We start from the raw sequence: 18,860 nt of genomic DNA, 5'->3' as shown, positions 1-18,860 counted from the left end.
TCCCTACAGCCCTGAAGTTTTATTAGTGAACCAGGTGCTCTGTCCACAACGGTAAGGCACAAATCCATATGTTTCACCGACTTGTCCTTTGTTAAGGCCCATTCCTGGAAAAAGAAAGGGAAAAAAGTGTACAAAGCTGTGTATACTAACATATGCACAAAGTACACGTGCTATCTCTGCATATATAGCACAGGGTAAAATCCTATAAATAGCTACGTATGAACATTAGAACAGTTCATGGCTTTCCACAGAGCAGGAAAGGAAAAACGGTCCTTTACAAACACAGTAATTCCAGCTGCTCCAGTATCCCCACACCAGCACAGGGCTGGGCTGGCCGTTTGCTCCCTCTGCTGCCTTCACACAAGTACAGCAGGCAGTCACACAAGGCCTCACATTTAAAATATTTGCCCAAATATTTGTCCAGCTATACTTCTATCTGTGTGTGGGTGTTACACCCACCCCATATCATCTATGTAGGAAATTTATATATGTAGAGATATATATGTAAACAGTATATATAATTATATCGATAAAAATCCTAAAAGCTTGGTCTGCAGCATCACTGGCGACCCTACCCACACACTAAACAGAGCATATGCACCACAGTACTTCTCAATATGGTAGAAACAACCATTAGTTAATACACAAGAAGGCCAAACTCAAGGCTAGAGGGAGAATGTTACTTTCTATCCAAGCTATGACATAAAACAGAATTTCCTTAAAATATATTTAAATATCCAACTCTCTAAATAGAGAGCAAAGAAGAGCCATTCTCTATGCACTGTTGCTCAGCTCATTTGATCTCAGCATACTTCAGTGGAGGCCCAGATCTTGCACTGATGTTCAGACTCTCTCCATGCCTTTCTCCCCAGAGTTAAATCTCCAGGATCCAGATTGGCCTTCATTTATCTCATTATCCTTTGAGGAAGGAAGCCGATCAACTAAAGCCACTCTAATTATCCAAATCATGCTCATCACTACATAAAATGGCACGATTAGCTTTTCTCCAGCAACTAAAGACGTCTCAGAGTTGTGTAATACAAAAACCTTGGATATACAGGGCCAAGCCTGGCTACATTTAAATGTTATTTTGCAAGCAGTGTTTCAGAAAGAAATTAAACAAATAATTTCATTCCATTTTTTTTTTTACTTATATTCTGATACCATAACTGAATTTTTGGCTTGCATAATCACTTCTAAGCTCACCAGATTTACCAGTGATTCAATTCCTTTGAGAACAGATGCTCAAGAAACAATCAGAACCTCTAACCCACACGATTACAAGTAATCGCCGTCGTGCAGATAGCAAGCCATTAGATGGGTACCATATTACCATATGCAAGTACTAGAATAATGACAACTATGCAAAAGAAAGCAAAGGCAGGGTAACTCTGAGTATCCCTTGATTTGTCTCCCAAACCTTTAAGCTGAAATTTTTTTTCCTTTCACTCTCAATATGTTGATCTAAGATGACAGCAAAATCACTTGCCTGCTCAGTTCTGTCCAGTTTCTAAGATATCGACAAGAATCATTAGTAGCCACTTTTAACAACTTAAGGAATTAAGTAAGTTATTTTCAGAGCTTATCAGGAATCACAAATGACCCTGAAACAGATGGCTCCCTTGTAAGATTTATACTGAATATTGACAGTTTTAAATACTGCCAAGGAAGTGGTACAACTTGCGTCTGAGAACCCTGCAGTCAGAGAACATTAAAGCCTTGAAAATACATCTTCACCCATCCATCAAAAGGCTGCTAGAGCCCCAGACACAACAGAAATCCACAAGAAATTAACACATTTAAAAGCCAAAGGTAGTGCTTCACAACAGGTCCAAGCTCTGCTGCTGGAGACATCTATGTGATAGCCCTTCATGCTATGAAACCCCATGTATAGAGGCTTTCCTCTAGTGATGAGGGACTATGACTACCTGTAATGCAGGTAAGATTAAGCAAGTTCCACTGCATCAAAGGAAGAAAAAAAATGCAAGCAGTGTATGTGCATAAGAATATTCTTAATATTCTTGATAAGAATAGGTGCAAAACGTACAGTGCAGATTTAAAGACACTTATTTGTTCCTTATCCCTCTTCTCCCATGCTGTTCATCCCCTCCAATCCAATATGAATTCAGCTTGGACCTAAAGCCCATTTTTGACCTGTTCTGCCTCTTGATCTCTCTGAACATCCTCTCACAGGGACCTGTTCAGTGCAAGCGTACATTGGTTCGTCAAGGTCAGCTTCACAGAAGAAATGACATGGAGAAGAGGGTCAGATTCAGGGCAGAGGAGCTTGAAAGAGGAAGATAACTTTGTGTAGCTATAGAGAATACACAGCATCACCAGAAACTTGCAAGATTTCTACACCAAAGCAATTCTGATGCGTCCACCCTTTCTCCTAAAAAAAAGCACTGGTGTTCTGGAAAGATAAATATACTTTCATAGGGGTAATAGAAAAAGCCTTCCCAGATACAGTCTCTTTGATGATAGGGAAAAGAGATGTATGATGGCAAAGTACTCAAAACAACATGATACATCTTCCAGAAAATAACTTCTTCATTTTAGGCTTCGTCTGATTTTAGGGTTTTCCCCAAAAATTCTGATACTCATTCAACTGTAGATCTGTAATTGGTCAGCCTTCTATTTTAACAGATGTACTTGAAGTATTAATCTTACATTTGATTTAGAGTGAGGCTGAATCTGAAAATAATTTAGTGACAGAGCAGCACACAAAACAATGAGCACGTATGCATGTATTTCATGAACGATAACTAAGTCACAACCACGTAAGTAGATTCTTTGAAGTAATTAATGCTCTCTCTTACAGATTTGACAGATTTGCAATTAGTTTAAGAGTAGGATTAGAAGGGATTTTTTGAAGCACTCCCTTTGACTGTGAGTAAACAGGATATGACACTCAGGCACCTCTGTTTTTCAGAAGAGCCAAGTGGGGTTTTAAGATAATTTTTTTTAAACCCCACTGCTGCAAACGGGAAATGACTAATAGGGCATCACAGTAAAGCAGTCTTCTATTTTGATGACCTTAGGCCATATCCTTAATACAACCCAAATGTTTTCTTAAGTAAAAATCCCTCCTCCTCAAAAACTATCAAACACAACAATTAATAGAAAAAAGCTTTCCAGGAGTTTTATACTTGTATAGAAAGTTACTGGCCTCAAGTGTACAAACAAGTATTAATAAGACAAAGGAAGGGTATAATCTGAAGCACACTGAAGGAATCTCTGGGCTCAGATTCTAGTCCTGAAAATGCAAAATTATATAAGAGGGATAAGTTTTTTAGCCAAGTCGTTACAATAACGGATCGGCTGATTTGGGTTCACGTTCCTATCAACAGTACACAGTACCTACTTGAGTTAAAAAGTTTCACTTTTTTTAAGATCACATACTTCGGGGGAAAAAAAAAATAAATAATGGCATACAGACCTGGTTTCCCCCAGCATTATGGCACTCATAAACTCCAACAACACCATCTGCAAAATGGCCCAAAGTGTCAAGGCAATTGGTACCCTGCTGCAAAGCCCCAAAAGCTATATCTTGATGATCAGGTACCCTAAAATAAAACCAGAAATATCTGCTTAATTTTTTTTTTTTAAACTCCTTGTCTTTACTCAGACTATTTTTTAGATGACAGGCTAAAGTCGAGTGATGACCACTATCTGGAAATCTCAATCATCTTCTGAGAAGGGAAGGCAATTATCAGATCATGAACTGATTAAACATGAGTAAACTTGCAAGCTTAGGACAGAATGCAAAAAGACTTGTACCAGTGAAAGAGGATGAACATACAAACTCGGCAAAAGCAGCAAATGAAAGATGAGTTAACATCATCATTTAAGGTCACTCAAGCTTAATGTTATCAGTCAAGGTCAACAAGCTCTCCTGTTTTTTCAGCCAACCTAGCTTGTTGCAGAAATATGACATTCTACATTTTTCCCGGATTGTTTTTACTGAAGTGTTAGAAATGGGGTTAGAAATACTTTTAAAAATATGATCTGCAAACAAAACAATATTTTGCTGATATCTGTTTTCTAATGATTGCACATAAAGTGCACCCATACAGTATGGAAATACACAGACAAACCCATTCAACAAAGTACAGTTGTAGGGTAGAGTCCATGAGTGCATGTCAAACAGTAAAGCAAGGGCATAATAGCTCCTTTTAAACCTTCAGACTATAATATGAGTATGATAATTCAATCCAGTGGAGTGAGCACATGAAAGATGACAGGGTAAGATGACATTACACTTAAGCAATGCTTATGGCAGCACATTTTCCAGGAGAGCCTGCAAGACGTATTTTTTCTGACAAATTAAACAAAAATAAAGATCCTCTGGCACTTTAAAGAGAAAATACAGAATAACTTACTTCCTCAGCATCATCCTGGTTTATAAGACTCTTTAGCATATGTGGTTCTGTACGTGTTTCACTAGGGCTGTAATGGCTGGTGCTTTTGCATTCCAAGCCTGTATGCCACTAGCAGTTATATCTGACTCCACTGACATGAAGTGCCCCCAGGAAAAAAAACAAGTATTCTCATAAGCCACACACAGTATCTTACCATTGCATCACCAATATTAGGTTGGCAGCAGATAAACCAGTTTATAGACTCAGATGTGACAGACATACTTATTAACAGGTTATTGAACAAAAACCTTTATATATCTTTAAAAAACAAAATGTTTCTCCGAGATTTTTTTCATTAGTTGGGATGCATTCATGTTACAGAAACTGTTAGCAATGTTACCCCTCATTCCTTCTTCTCACTCCCCCCAAAAAGTTAGTGATTATCCAGTGACAGAGAACAAGAGACAGAAAAGAGCAGAAGACTCAGCTTCTTGGAGTCTCAGCATCTACCCTTGTCTGCTGAACACACAAGGTCCCCTTGTCTGCTGACCCCCATTACTGCACTGGAATTCACTCTCCTCACTACACTGAGCACGTGCTTAGGCAAAGGCAGAAGTTTTAAAGGGATGACAACAGGATACAGAACAGTGCACTTTTGATGAAACAGTTTGTGCAGGGGGACTAACTTCAGGCTCAGATAAGTTAAGTCTTTTGGACACTGTTGTCTAAAACATTTGCTACTGCAGCTGTAGGTGCAGTAAGTAGAAAAAGAAAGAGCAGCTTACTAGGTAGAAATGGCTTTTTAGGAACAGAACTAATAAAAAGCAAAAACAAGTAAGACCACATGAGGCACTGTTTTCACAAATTAAAACACATGCAGCAGAAAGAGAAACTGATCATTTTGGAGGAGGGGAAAAAAAAAAAAGAAAACTCTGATTCAGCCAAAACTCACCGTAACTCAGGATAAACATTTTCAAGATACCACTTGAAGGGTTTGCAGCTAAGTCGTTTTCTGAGTTCCATTCGGCTTTGAATACTAGAGGGGGAAAAAAGGAGCAATTTTCCAAGTCAGGCTGCTGTCTACATATATGTCAAAGAATACACAGGAAAATCAAGACAAGTAGAACTTTATCTCAAAAAGAGATAACACATGAGAGTTAGCACTGATTTCAGCTCTGAAGGTGCCATGTCATGAACAACAAATGAAAAGGGCAAAGCAGCACTTGTGACTTACTTGCCATAAGGTACATTCCTGGCTGAAGGCACTGCTGCATAATAGAAGTTTTTATACTCATCCATCCAGACTTCTGCTGCCCTGCGTGTATTTCTAAGGACAATCATATGAAACACATAGGTTATTTTTTTAATAGCTTCAGTTAAAATACAACATTTATCCTCGGGTTGATTTTAATTCTTCCTAGTACTACACAGACAGCTGCCTCAAGCCAGGCAGTAATAGAAAACCATTAGAGAGTAACATAACTGAAATCAATGAATTTCAAAATTAAATTATGTCTTTTCCGCACTCATCACTGCTTCAGGTTTTCATCCAGGATTTAACAGACATCTTGGAATTTTCTGCAAACTTCATGGAAGTTGTTAGGTTGTTGTTTATTTGGGGTTTTGTTTTGTTTTTATTTTTATAAGAGTAACTTGACTGAAGCCAAACTCAGTGAGTGTTCACCTGGATAAGCAAGCTTATTGGAAACAAAAATCTCAACAATTGCCAATATTTAGTAATGTATTTTATCTTTCTGAAAACAGATATGCTAACATACGCAAGACATATTTTCAGTCTTTATCCTACTGCTACTAGCAGAGCACTCAGTTCCAAAAAGACAAACTGTTGTGATGTTTCAGGCTATGACTCAAGCAAGTCAGCTGTAGCTGAGGTAATAGAGGAGAACCAGTAATTAGAAAATGTTTTTAATGCTTTAAAATTCAAGAGAGATTAATTATTACAAGAAATGTGAAAAACACTAACCCAAACTCTTTACAGAAGTAAATAAAAAAAAAGTAAATCAAATGGATCTCTAACTAAAAATCTCCTATTTAAGCAACTGATGTCTTTAAATCTCCTTTTGGACTGCAAGAGAGTAATATCTTTTTCCATCCCCTGGCTTCCATGTAAACTCATTTACTTCCATTGTTCACAATTTTATACTTGGAAAATTAAGTATTATTTCATTTGCAACTGCCGTGCTCTGAAGGTTATTTTAAATTTGGCAGTAAGATCATCTAAAGCAACTGGAGTAAACTCAGTCAGCCAGTAACTTCTTTAATATGATTTTCCAATTGAAAAGACAAAAAATAGTTAGGATAAAGTGAGGAGTTCTTGCAGGTCACTGAGAAGAAAGGATGTGGGGAAGGAAAAAGTCACAAGACAGACCTCATTTTTTTTTTTGTTTGAGGACTTATTTTTCCTTGCAAAAAGTCCTTTAATTTTTTTGTGAGCAAAATCCCATTCTGTCCAAATTAGAGAGCTATTTTAGTTCATCTTCACTTGCTGTCTCTCAGGCCTGTGTAAGCATCAGCCTGCCCCTGTTGCTTCCTCAGCAATCAGCTTGGCTGCTCACAGGCCAGGCAGATTTTGGTGATGAGAGAGGATCTGTTCAGTTTGCCAGGGTTTAATGACTCCAAAGGCACTTCCAAGGCCTTGGGGATAAACAGTTCAGGCTTAGTGTGACACAAATACGGCAGCCATGTAGATGCCGAGAAATGACTAAACTAGTAAGACCCCAAAGAAGGCCCCTACAGTTGGGCTCGATCTTAAAGGTCTTTTGCAATCAAATGACCCTATGCTTCTAAGGCAGGGTACTGAGGAACACAGTGTAGGGTGCACTCAGCACTTAATGCTGAGACACAAATAATGAAACCTAGGACTGAGCAAGCAGAGGCAGGTTTGCATAGAGCAGACTGGGGTCTGCAAGATTTTTTAGCTCATCTGAAGTGGTGTTTTAATGCAGTGCATACTTACTGGTCTAAGAAAACCTGCCAGACACAAGCTGTATCTGCCCTCCCCACACAGCCAGGATGTGGTTTCCCCTCTCATGAAACAGGATTCCTGGTCTCTCATCCAAAATCACCAGTTTGTTTAGGCTGCCAAAAGGCAGTGCATACTGAGTAGTCAGCTGAAAATAAGACACACTCCAGGACAAGTTTCATAGTCAAGGGACAGATGATGGTATAACCTAAAAAGTACCAACTGCAACAGCAGCATAGACTTCATGCACCGAGTTTCTTGGCACCATGGTCCTACACATCTGATATCATCTGTATTACAAGGGTACCCCATTATCATAGGTTTCTCATTCTCTCCTTGCTAAAACTGATTTTAAGGCGTTTTGTTATACTGGTTTGACACCCAAGAAAGCTGACTGAGGAAGAAACCTTTAACTATAAAGCAACTTGTCAACTCTGCTTTTCAATATGCAGCTTTTCTAGGTAAATTCAAAAATAATTCCAATGAAATAAAGAATTTTAATGGCATTTTAGAATTTGACAGCTGGACAGCTAAGGGCACAAGTAATAAAGCGCTTGCAGAGAAATGTAGATATGGAAAGGAATGTAAGTACCCAAGACACTAGTTTGCAGGCTTTCGCTGTCCTCATCATTCAAGTACATGCAAGATCTCTTTTCAAAGTCATTTTTTGAACACAGATGATTGGAAAACACAATACGACTTTAAAAAACCCTATCATTGTAACTGCCAGGACATTTGAATGATCAAGTCACAATGATGATTTTAGTTCACAACAAAACTGAAAAGCTTTAATCCTAGCACAAACACAGATTCTTCAACCTCTGCTAATATGATATATTTCTGATGTCTGCTGTGTGCTGGCACACATACAGCCACACCTTTTTCCTACTTTTCAGTTGAGCTATGTTTAAGTATCCATTTAAATCATGAGAAGAGCAGCATCTTGGCAACTGCCCAAAGATGGAAAAGCTGCAGAAGAGGAGAGGGAAAACGGCACAATTTATATATTTATTTTTATTAACCATGCCTCTTGTTGTGACATTGTCATTTTAAAACCTACTATGAAACTAAACCAGTTGCACGCTAAGCCTACATAATACAGTTTAACTGGTAGATCTTTCTACCCTTCTGATGCACACCATAAATACTGGACTAGAGATGTGATGTAATAAAGAGGATATTTCATCGCTAGCTTTTGCTTTCCCATAACTACTATTATTCATTTTTCACTGTAGCATAAAATAAAAAGAATAGGGGACCAGCAAAATCCCTACTATAACTACTAGAAGAAACAAGATAGTGACTTCATTTTAGCAGACCAGAGCATTAAATTCATTAGAGTCCTCTTCATGGCATAACCAGCATGGAAGAGAAGAATTATACTCTAAGGAGGTTCCTCAGTGTAAGGTGAAACACAAATCTAAATATATCTGCAGCTTAGAAGATTCTTATGAATTTAAATACGTCTGTGTTCTTTGTGTTAACCAGAGTTTGGGCTCCATATTCTTGCAAGAATAAAGAAACAATTTTGTTTGCAGCTCTTAACCCACAGAACCTTTAGGTGAGACTTGTACTTCTTCAGCCCCCTGAGCATCAAGTCCAATTCACTAAACCAAAGCCTACAGTGATTCTTCAGCTACAGCTGATAGAGCCTTGGTCAAATCATCCACCATACACTCATGCAGTATCTTCATCCACATTACTTAAATAACACTGACCATGAATCAGAATTGCTATTCTCATTCTAGAGAGGAGAAATCAGGGAAATAGCTCAGTTTCTCAACTACCGCTGTACATTGTATTAAGAACAAAATTAACAGGAATATTAATCTAAGCCCTTAATACTGCAGTTTCTTAGGGCTAATGGAAAAGCATTTTTTAAATATAGCACAGGAAAGGCAAATATGTTATAGAATGAAGTTGCCAACAGAATGGCACAAATCCAGAATAGGTCTACATAATTGTTTGCTCATCACATACTGACCATGTATTAACAAAAAGCAAGCAAAGCATATTCAAAACTTAGTGTATTCTGGCTCTTAGTGAATGAAGAAACTGTTTCTATAAAATGGAGATTTATGAGACAGTTCTGAAAATAAAGCCTTCTTTAAAACTAAATAATCACAAAGTTCTCAAAATTGATAGAATACCAAGCTAAGCTAAGCATTTTCTGCTTTCCCAGATTCTTAGGCTGTGTCTACTAGAAGCCTCCTTTTTTCAGCTTTCAGGTTTTCTTCTCTCAATTTGTATCACTGCCTCAAAGTCATTAAGTTCCTTTTTATTAATATTTTTCCATGCCAGATAGCATTGCAAATATTTCTAAGGAGAAGATCCTCAAAATGCAGTTACTGCCACCTGCTGATCATTTAAAGAAATCCAAACCCTTGCTATTTAGCTGAAGGCTTCACTTAATAGTTACCTTGCAAACACAGTACCACTCCCACCGGGAAAAGTGTAAGGATGCTGCTTGCGGAATACATGACCCACTCTGCTGCAAGGGATGATTTCCAGGCTCCCACCACACTGCCAAACTCTGAATGAGATCTCTGAAACAAAAACATGAATGAAAGACCAACATCACAAAACACTAATTTTGCTGTACACTATTTATAGGAAAGGCTTTTAGTAATTATAGCTAACAAGATCAGTAAGAGAGTTTTCTGAGAAATTCTAGGATAAACAAAGGCATATCTGAGCATTTATTTTTCTCCAAGATCAGGAAAAATAACTATATTAACTTGGAAGCAAAACTTTATGTCTTCTCTTTTATCTGAGGTTACCGGCATTCCCCAGATTCCTAAACCACGCTGCAATTTGCCAGAGTAAGTTAGGTCTATATGTACAATTACTGTGCTTTATATCTAAAGGGTAAGTGACAGTAGATAAGCTTAAGAGATAAAATAATCATCTAGCCTGTAATAACATTTTTCAGCTAAAGATGGAATAACACAGTGGACAAAGTCAAGGCATGATGAATCAATCAATAGTCGAACTGCTAACCTATTATAGCAGCTAACTAAGCACTCCCAAACATAGGCTGTGGAAGGGGTTAAATCAATCTTGATTTGAAGACAGACTGAATAAAGATGCAACTTCTGTAAACTGAATGTTATGGACATTGTTTCTAAGACAATGTAGTGACCTGACCCAGCTAGTGAGGACAAGAAGATGAAAAACCATTTATACACCTTTCCCAACGTAGCCCTTTGACAGTAGAAATCACCCAGTGCTGACCAAGAACTTTTCCTCATTCATCCCAAACAAGCACAGTAAGAAAGGTGCTTCCAGTAGCACCATTTCAATTCTGATAATTCCCCCTTTAGTCCAGCAGCTGCTACCAGTTACTGAGCGCTACCCTTAGTTTCAAGCGTCTTTATAACCACTCCGTATCTTTCCACAGATTAAAAAAAAACATAACAAGCAGCTCTAATTTAAAGTCAATGTCTACCATTTATGACTTCCACTAAGTGCTATTCTTTTCCCCAGAAGTCTTCTTCCCATATACACAAAATATGCCATAAAAACAGCATTTCTTAAAAAAATAAATTTGAAAAAAAAACCCTAAAGGTTAGAGAGTATGTCTTCATGGTCCGCCTACAGAAAAAGAAGGAAAATAAAAAAGTGCTGTGATTTAAACTGTTGATAGTGCAAGCTAACTGCGTTTCTTCTGCATGGTCTTTGCTTTTACAGGGATCATTTCCTATTTGTTTTACTTCAGTAATAAATTCTGCTGCATTGGGGCCAAATAGACACATTCATGAACCCCAGTCAGTCAGTATAGTCCAATCTATAGACAGATAATCCTCCAATATATTAATGACAATATTGTCTTTGTCAGTAACTTACAGTCATGATTTTCCACTTGAATTAACATGGGACAAAAGGCAAGAGACATTTTTAAAGCAACTGAACATGACATTTTCTCCATACATTTTTACAGCACTGACTTCAGTCTTACACCTCTTTATTTTGAGCTTAGACGTGCTCTTGTTACTAGCTTGTTTAACAGAAGCAGTGACCAGTCGTTAATTGTGATTTTTGGGTTGTTTCGCTTTGTTGGTTTTTTTCATTCTATGTTTCTACTACAGTAAATTACACATAGATAGAAGGCTTCAGGCTTTCCTATATATAGCTCAAATTTGGTCCCATACTGCTCAAATTGTGAAAGCAGAGGAATAACAGTTTCCTTGCACCACTTTGAAGCATTATTTATGTTATTAGTTCAATATGAGGGGAATGCTGCACTCAGTGAGGACTGCCTAGTGAAAGAAGACAGGGGGACCTGATCAAAGATAAAGGCTTTTGCATTAGACAAGCAAATGCAGATTAAATGCTCAAAATCTAGTATTGGACTTATTTAAGTATTAGGAAATGCACCTCTTTGAAATGAGGTAAAGTGAGATTCTGGTTAAAAATAAAGGTCAACGCAGTATATCTAAAGCTCGTTCTTTTTAAAATTTTTCATTTGAAGGTTTAATCCAAAAAGTCACTCTCATCTATTGGATGTATAGAGGCATTGAAAAAGTAAATTTTTTTTATTAAAAATAATTTAGAAATATCTTGTATCAACTTTTTTCATCATTCATAGCATTCTCTACTATGTACAACAATTTGATTAATTCTCCCTCCATAAATTCCCAGAAATGTAAACCTACATGCATAACTTCAGGCACCTTAGATTCTGAACAATCTCAAAAAAAAAAAAAAAGTGAAAATTATGAGAAATAGCTCTATGGGAAAGGCAGCAAAGGATTAGTAAACAGGGAGAAGCAAAGTTATTCCTCTTTGCATCAAACATGGCTTCTAAAGTCCATGTGGATTTTTAAAGAAAAATGAATGTACAGCAAACAATTGGCATAGATTTCCCAGAGGCAAAATATTGCAGGCTCATCTTGAAATTTGTAAAGTTGAGACCATACTAACACATGAACAAAATCTCATGTAACTGCTCCTCTGTAGATGCCTGAAGGAAAAATGCTGTTTTATAAAGCATAACTATAACTTATAGGATTATTCTGCAAGTCCATCTAGCAGATTATTTGCGTGTAACATCAAGCTGCTGATCCAAAGATATGCTTGAGAGTAAAGAGGCCTGATGAGTGTGTGTGATTAAACTATACGTCACAGATTTCTAGTATCTGGTGCATGTGTCATTTACTGTCAATTAAAATCATATGCTATGTGATTTTTACTCTTCTTCCATTAGTCTGGCAGCTATGAACAGATCATTCAATTTCTGTCAGTACTGACTGACTTTGCCTTCTCAAGGGGCAGATAAGAGGCACCCCAAATTGTCCATCTCTTCCTTCCCATGGAAGAGGGGAAAAAGAATGCAGCAGTAGCAACATAAACAGCTTTTTGCATGCAGTCTTCTCACCTTGAGTGAGGAGTTGTTGCTTGTGCCCTTTCCTGCTATCAAGGCCTCAATTACCAAAGCATAAAAGCAGCTGCTCCACTTTCAGAAAAAACTCAGTCACTCAAGTACCTGCTTGCAGCTAATCAAATATTTAAGTACTCTAGTGGCAAGAGAGCCTTTCAGAGTGAATGTGAATAGTGCTGTAGTAAATTTATCCAGTGACTTTCCAGGACATTTAAAAAATGAAAAATTATTATATTAATACAGTTTAGCACTACACAGCCAAAATAGTGAGAAAACAGAAACACAGAAAGTAATTGTTCAAAATACATAAGAGGTTTCTCTGAGTATGGCATAGGAAAGTCAGAGACCAGACTGTAAGGATCCTCTTCCAGCCTGTAGTTCCTTACAGAAACTGTTAAACATTTAGTTACCATGTCTCCATACTTCATGTGCTGTATACAGCAAACATTTCCTTGTAGGCCAACCATATGCTCAGCACACAGGCATATTTCAGTAACTCAAAATACTCATGAGTTTTTACAAGTTCAAGGTATTTTAGGATTTCGCAGCTAGCACGTGCAGTAAATAAGTTTCTATCCTTGGAACTGGTCTTAAAACACAGTAATTAAAATGCCTGAGATGCATCTCTATCTTAAAAACTAAATTAATGACAGACTGAAAATCTTCAGAAGTTGTAGAGTTCTGCTCCTCCAAAATCTTTTTTGTTTTAATACAAACATACTGCTCTTAACTGGAGAAAAACTTTGTACAATACTGTAACACAAAGAGCCAAAAAACCCTACTAAAGACAGATCTAGCCACCAGGTCAAAGAAGATATAGGTAAAGCACAATTTCTCTCTGCTCTTCCTCCCTCTTCCCTAAATCACACTCACTTAAACATCTGAAAACAACAAATTACAGGAAAAAAAAAGTGCCTTCTCAATCATAATTATCTTATAGGGCTAAAGCACGGGTGTAAAATTAAAATACTAAGTTTAGATGCCAGGCAGTACTGTAATATTAATGTTAAGTAATAGATTATTCTTCAGTCAGGTAAGTTTTAATTGATTTCTTAAAGTGTATGTAAGAACATTACTCATGAACTCCTGTGTTCTACTTTTCATGATTAAATTTCAGGAACATCTTGAAACATGACTTCAGCTGCCAGCATTTAAGCATTACTGTATTTTAATCAGTAACTTTGAATGAGGATGTGACTTTCAAACAAGATAGCATTTTTGAAAGTAATTTATTAACTTAATTCTGGGTTTTTTTGTAGCGGGTTTTTTTTTTAATCAGCCAACTTTCATTACAAAAAAATTTCACCGCTTAATGAACTTTTATTTATCTCATATTTAGCACATAATTCCTACCTTGTTTTAATTCTTTCCTTGAAATAAAACTTTTGGATTTTGCCAATAATGTACGTGAAGTTTCAACTCCGGTTTTAAACCTCTTTGCACAAAATCAGGAAGATCATGACTCCATGACAGCAAAGGAAAGGGTGAAACCAGCTTTCTTTCTAAGTGGATCCAAAAGTAAGTACTATACGTACCTAGGTTCTCTCCACCCCAAACATCCATCATCATGTCATACTTCCCTAGTTCTTCAAAATAGGATTTGTCCATCACAAATAACCCACCAGCTATCATGGGTGTCCTAAATAAAGGAGAAAAAATAAATTAAGTAATTACACAACCATGAACTGGGAGGTAACTTATAATTTGCACCTCAAGGTTAATACCTCCTTGAAAAAAATTTGTAGTGCTTTCGAATGTAACTAATTTTGCACCTCTCTTCAAATGTCTGCACCCGTTTCTGTGACATATATAGTGCTATGACCACCTTCCAAGGCAGTTTCCAAATTTCCATTTGGCTCTCATGTTCCCTATGTAACAGGTGGCAATTTGTGTCAGCAAATTATAACTGATGTTGTATTTTTAGACCTCAAAACATACCAACTTTAAACAAAGCAACATCTACTTTTTGTTAAGGGTAAATAATCTACTAGTGTGCTTTAAAGTATTTTTAAAATGCAATTTATTTCTGAGAGTCTCATAATGCTACATAAATACGAATTACATTTCAATGTGAATGAACGCTATAGTAAAGATCCCCTTTCGGACCCAGAAAAGGTGATTTCTAACTTTGTCAAGTTGCAAACTACAATCTATTACAGGGAGAAGTGGTTGTACAGACATACTTTATGGGAGCAACTGGATTTCCTTGCCGGGCTCTTCTTTGCTCTGGTGTCATGTAATCCCACTTGAACACCAGGTTCCAATCAAAGCCTTCAAGAAGAACATATTAGAGTAGGATGTTAAAACGACCTTGGTCATCATTCCATTTGTAGTAACATAACATTGACTGAAAACACTGGGAACTGCAATTTAAATTAAAAATCTTCTGGTTAGAAAACAAACAAGTAGGAGTCCAGATGAAAGGTAGAGAAGTTGACAGGACAATTTAAAAAAAAAAGTAGTCTCAAATACAAAATAACTGTGATTTCTCTTACTGCCATCTATTACACAAAGTAAGAAACCCAGTCAACAAGTGACAAAGCAAAAGCCTTATATATAAATCCAGCGTCTCATATCCTGACATCAAATCAAGCAACATATGAAGATCTTCCAGCCATTACAAATGCTCCAAACAGTCTTTACTGTACAATTGCACTTCAACTCCTATCAAACGATCACATATTTATGTTTACATAGGCTTTATGCAGTACTCCTGGTACTCCTCTATCAGCAGGAGCTCTCTTATCATGAAGGTCACAACAGGTTATGTAGCTCCCACTTACATTATTAGCATTCATTTAACTTCCTGGTTTCCCCCTGCATGCTTCCAAGGGCATCATTTTTTAAACCTGAGGCAAGCGCTAGAGCACCAAAATCTTACTTCCCTTATGTATGTACACACAGCAACAGCTGCTCTGGTCCTTTTGTGAGTTAAGCACTGAAGCACATAAAGGTCACGAGACCACTAGATCATCTAACAACCATTTTAATTACCTCCTTTAGGCAACAGTACATCACCCGGGTAAGACAAACTTCCTATAGGAGACCCTTTCATAACAGTTTTTGAGCTGGGTTACGCCCAGAAGCATGAACACCTATTAAAAAAATCCCCTACACAAGGTCCGTAGCCCTCTCCCAGACCACCTCAGAAATCACCCTTACACAGACTGCCTGCTGCCAAACACATTTAGATCCTATGAGGTCATGTAATGAATGACTTCCAGATTTCTGGTGCACAGATGTCAATAGTTTTCTTTCTCCAGCATAAAGATAAAGTAATTACTTTGTGAGGGGAAAAAGCTAAGGTAAACAGACAATACCAGTCCTACAAACTGTCTGTCTGCATCCATAAATGTGCATAGCAATGACTGATGGGGAGGGCTGAAAACTAAACAGTTCTCATTTACTCACACACACAATACAGAAATTATCTGGAACAGTCTTTACAGCGTGCATGCCAACTCTTTCTCTCTCTGTTTGTATTTCATGAAGTGTTGTGCTGTAAAAATGAAACTACTACATCCAACTACTCCACAACTCCAAGTAGCAAAACAGTGAAACAGCTACAATCTATAGTACTGCAAAGCCTCCAGCATGAAGAGTAAAATGAGCTCCGATATTTCCATGCAGTTAAAAAGTCGCATTTCATCATGCATACCCAGCAAAATTACTTGCATCTGGGAGGACTTGAAAGAAGCCTACTGTTCTCCAGCAGAAGTGGTAGAGTTACATATACTCCAGTGAACACAAGGGGTCTCTTTTGGAACACAGCACTCTGCTACAAGCTCAGAACAAGTGCATAAATTGTCTACCCATAAAAACTGGTTTTCTGTCTCCATTTTCACTGACTCTGGGAAAAAATCTGCACTCAATGAGATAACATCAGTAACTCTGTAAAAGGAATATTTTTAAACACAAGTGCATATCCAGTATGAAATTCTATCCAGTGTAAAGTGCATCATAGCATACTCTAAATTGTTAGATCTCAGTTAACGACAGTTTACTCTAGCAATTAAATTGTTTCTCAGGGCAGCACTTTTCCAAATCCCTCTCAAAAAAAAAATTGTAACATGAAGTGCATGGATTTAGCAGTGGCCAGACTTGGGAATTATTTCAGCCCTATCTGCTTTAAGGAGTTTGAAGCATTTGCTAGGTGGCTTGTCTTAGGTGATTAAGTCCTTTCAAAACAGATCAGGCACAAATGCTGTTCCAGCTGTCTCAACTCGCCTTGCTCCAGTCACGCAGACACCGTATCTAAGGTTGAAAGCATAGTTTGGCTTCCATGTTTAGACTTGGCCCCAGTGAAAGTGTCCCGTGATGCCAAATGCTGGAGTGCCTCTAACATGGTAATCTCTCCTCTGGGAACTGAAAAGAGATATATTATTCATGTTTCAACAGACCCTCAAATAGCTTTAAAGACTGGTATGTGCAAAATTTCTATCGTTACCATTAAAAAAGACAGCTTCTCACTCCTCAGTCCAGAAGTACAGAGGCTTCATGCACTGTAAAGAATCTATTTCTATCATGTGTGGGGTGAAAAAATAAGCATCAAAAAAAAAAGAAAAAAAGAAATGTAGTTCCAAAGATGAAGCATGAAAAGCAGTAACAAGTGAAATGATCTCTCAATCTTCTCCCACTTCACTTGGGAAGAATTAAAGAGCACGAACCCTGCAGGAACCAACTGAAGGTTTCAATGAAAGAATTCTTCCTCCTACTGCAGACAACAACAAAAGCCACATAATGGTACAGAGATTGAGACTGGGTAAAAGCCCTAAGGTTTTAATAAAGTTGGCACACAGATAATAGCACAGAACTATACATTAGCATACTGTGAATATATGCACTGTAGGTGTTATTTCAAATCGTTAATTAAAAGGTTACAGAACCTCTCACCTCCAGATCACTGACGACCCATATGCAACATTATGCAAATATTGCTTTTATTTTAGTTTACTGGAATAAAGCTTGGTGGCCAGTTACAGACTGGTAACTGAAAGAACAGGCTGGAAAATGTTCTCCTTCCTCACTCAAGAAAGTCCATTCAGAAAAATCTGAAACACTGTGGGAACAACACTCCGTAATTTCTATATCGTCGCTCATATCTTTGTGCGGACAGTTCAGTTTTGAGAGTTGTGGGAACAATTATTATTAAAAAAAAGAGGGGGAAAGGAGGGCAGAACAACTACTTAAAATGTCAGATTCTTGCTAACAGTAAAAAACAGATTTTAAAACTTGTAATGAGCAAGGATTTTAGTGTGTGGTTGCCCTCTCCCTCTTTGGAAATGGAGAGGGGAGGTGGTATTAGGTTTTGTTTGTTTATTTAAAATTTATTTTTATTGAGGTCTTCACAAGTATTTTTATTATTTGCTGCCTTCAGCTTACACTAGCTAGACACAGTGAAACTGAAGTGATTCTAAAGTCAATTTAACAGGGAACTTCGTAAAAGTATAAACACTACAAATTTTCATGGTCACACGTTACTTTCTTCACAATTGCAGATCATGGCTAACAAAAACACTTATTTTTAAAATACATTCCAAAGCTTTCTGCTTACTCAGAAGAGTTTAATTTTTAAGCAAACCAGCATCTTGAAAAAAACTCATAGGCACTGCATTGTTAATGGGCTTCAAAGTTAGAGAGCAATTAAAGTCTGCCTTAACTAAAAAGAGAATCATAAGCTCTGGCCATAAGCTGCTTCTGACACATTTACACATTGAGTATTTACAAACATTGAAGCAAGTCTTGCACATTGGTAAAAGGCAGCATAAACTTTTAAGAATTGGTATAATAAAGATGAACTGTTTTAAAGCAGAGGACAAGACCAATTAAAATCCAAGCCTAGAAACAAGTGACCTACAGAACTTAAAACTAGATCTGTGAAAGGGAAGAGCAGGATGTTAACTGCCCATGCCACAACTGCAGTGATTATGAGCTTTGATTCTTGATGCTGTCGTATTTTAAATCTGTATTCCAGTACAGGTACATACCGCCTTTTAAATCAGCTGACGCCCCCACATACTGGAAGTTGTCCATATTAATTACATCAATAATAGGAGACACAACTCTGGTCTTGTCCTAAAATAAATATTAGAAAGTAATATTGAAATAATGAATTCAATATATAAAGACTCAGGCA

At 37.3% G+C, this 18,860-nt stretch overlaps 1 protein-coding gene across 1 annotated transcript in view; it reads right to left on the bottom strand.

The window, feature by feature from the left end:
• GALNT2 (polypeptide N-acetylgalactosaminyltransferase 2) overlaps positions 1–18,860 on the bottom strand; it is a gene marked incomplete at its 5' end in the record, with an annotated part of 29,747 nt that overhangs the window by 1,496 nt on the left and 9,391 nt on the right. Inside the window, 8 exons of the mRNA XM_010190219.1 lie at positions 4–104; positions 3,440–3,566; positions 5,314–5,397; positions 5,596–5,688; positions 9,764–9,890; positions 14,260–14,363; positions 14,908–14,995; positions 18,712–18,799. Of these exons, the coding sequence (XP_010188521.1) occupies positions 4–104; positions 3,440–3,566; positions 5,314–5,397; positions 5,596–5,688; positions 9,764–9,890; positions 14,260–14,363; positions 14,908–14,995; positions 18,712–18,799 (812 nt within the window). The remainder of the gene's footprint in view (positions 1–3; positions 105–3,439; positions 3,567–5,313; positions 5,398–5,595; positions 5,689–9,763; positions 9,891–14,259; positions 14,364–14,907; positions 14,996–18,711; positions 18,800–18,860) is intronic.

The sequence above is a fragment of the Mesitornis unicolor genome, unplaced genomic scaffold (genome assembly GCF_000695765.1).
Source record: "Mesitornis unicolor isolate BGI_N332 unplaced genomic scaffold, ASM69576v1 scaffold36048, whole genome shotgun sequence".
Taxonomy (NCBI): Eukaryota; Metazoa; Chordata; class Aves; order Mesitornithiformes; family Mesitornithidae; genus Mesitornis; species Mesitornis unicolor.
Note: the sequence above shows the minus strand (reverse complement) of the source record. Positions and strands in the feature narration are given on the sequence as shown.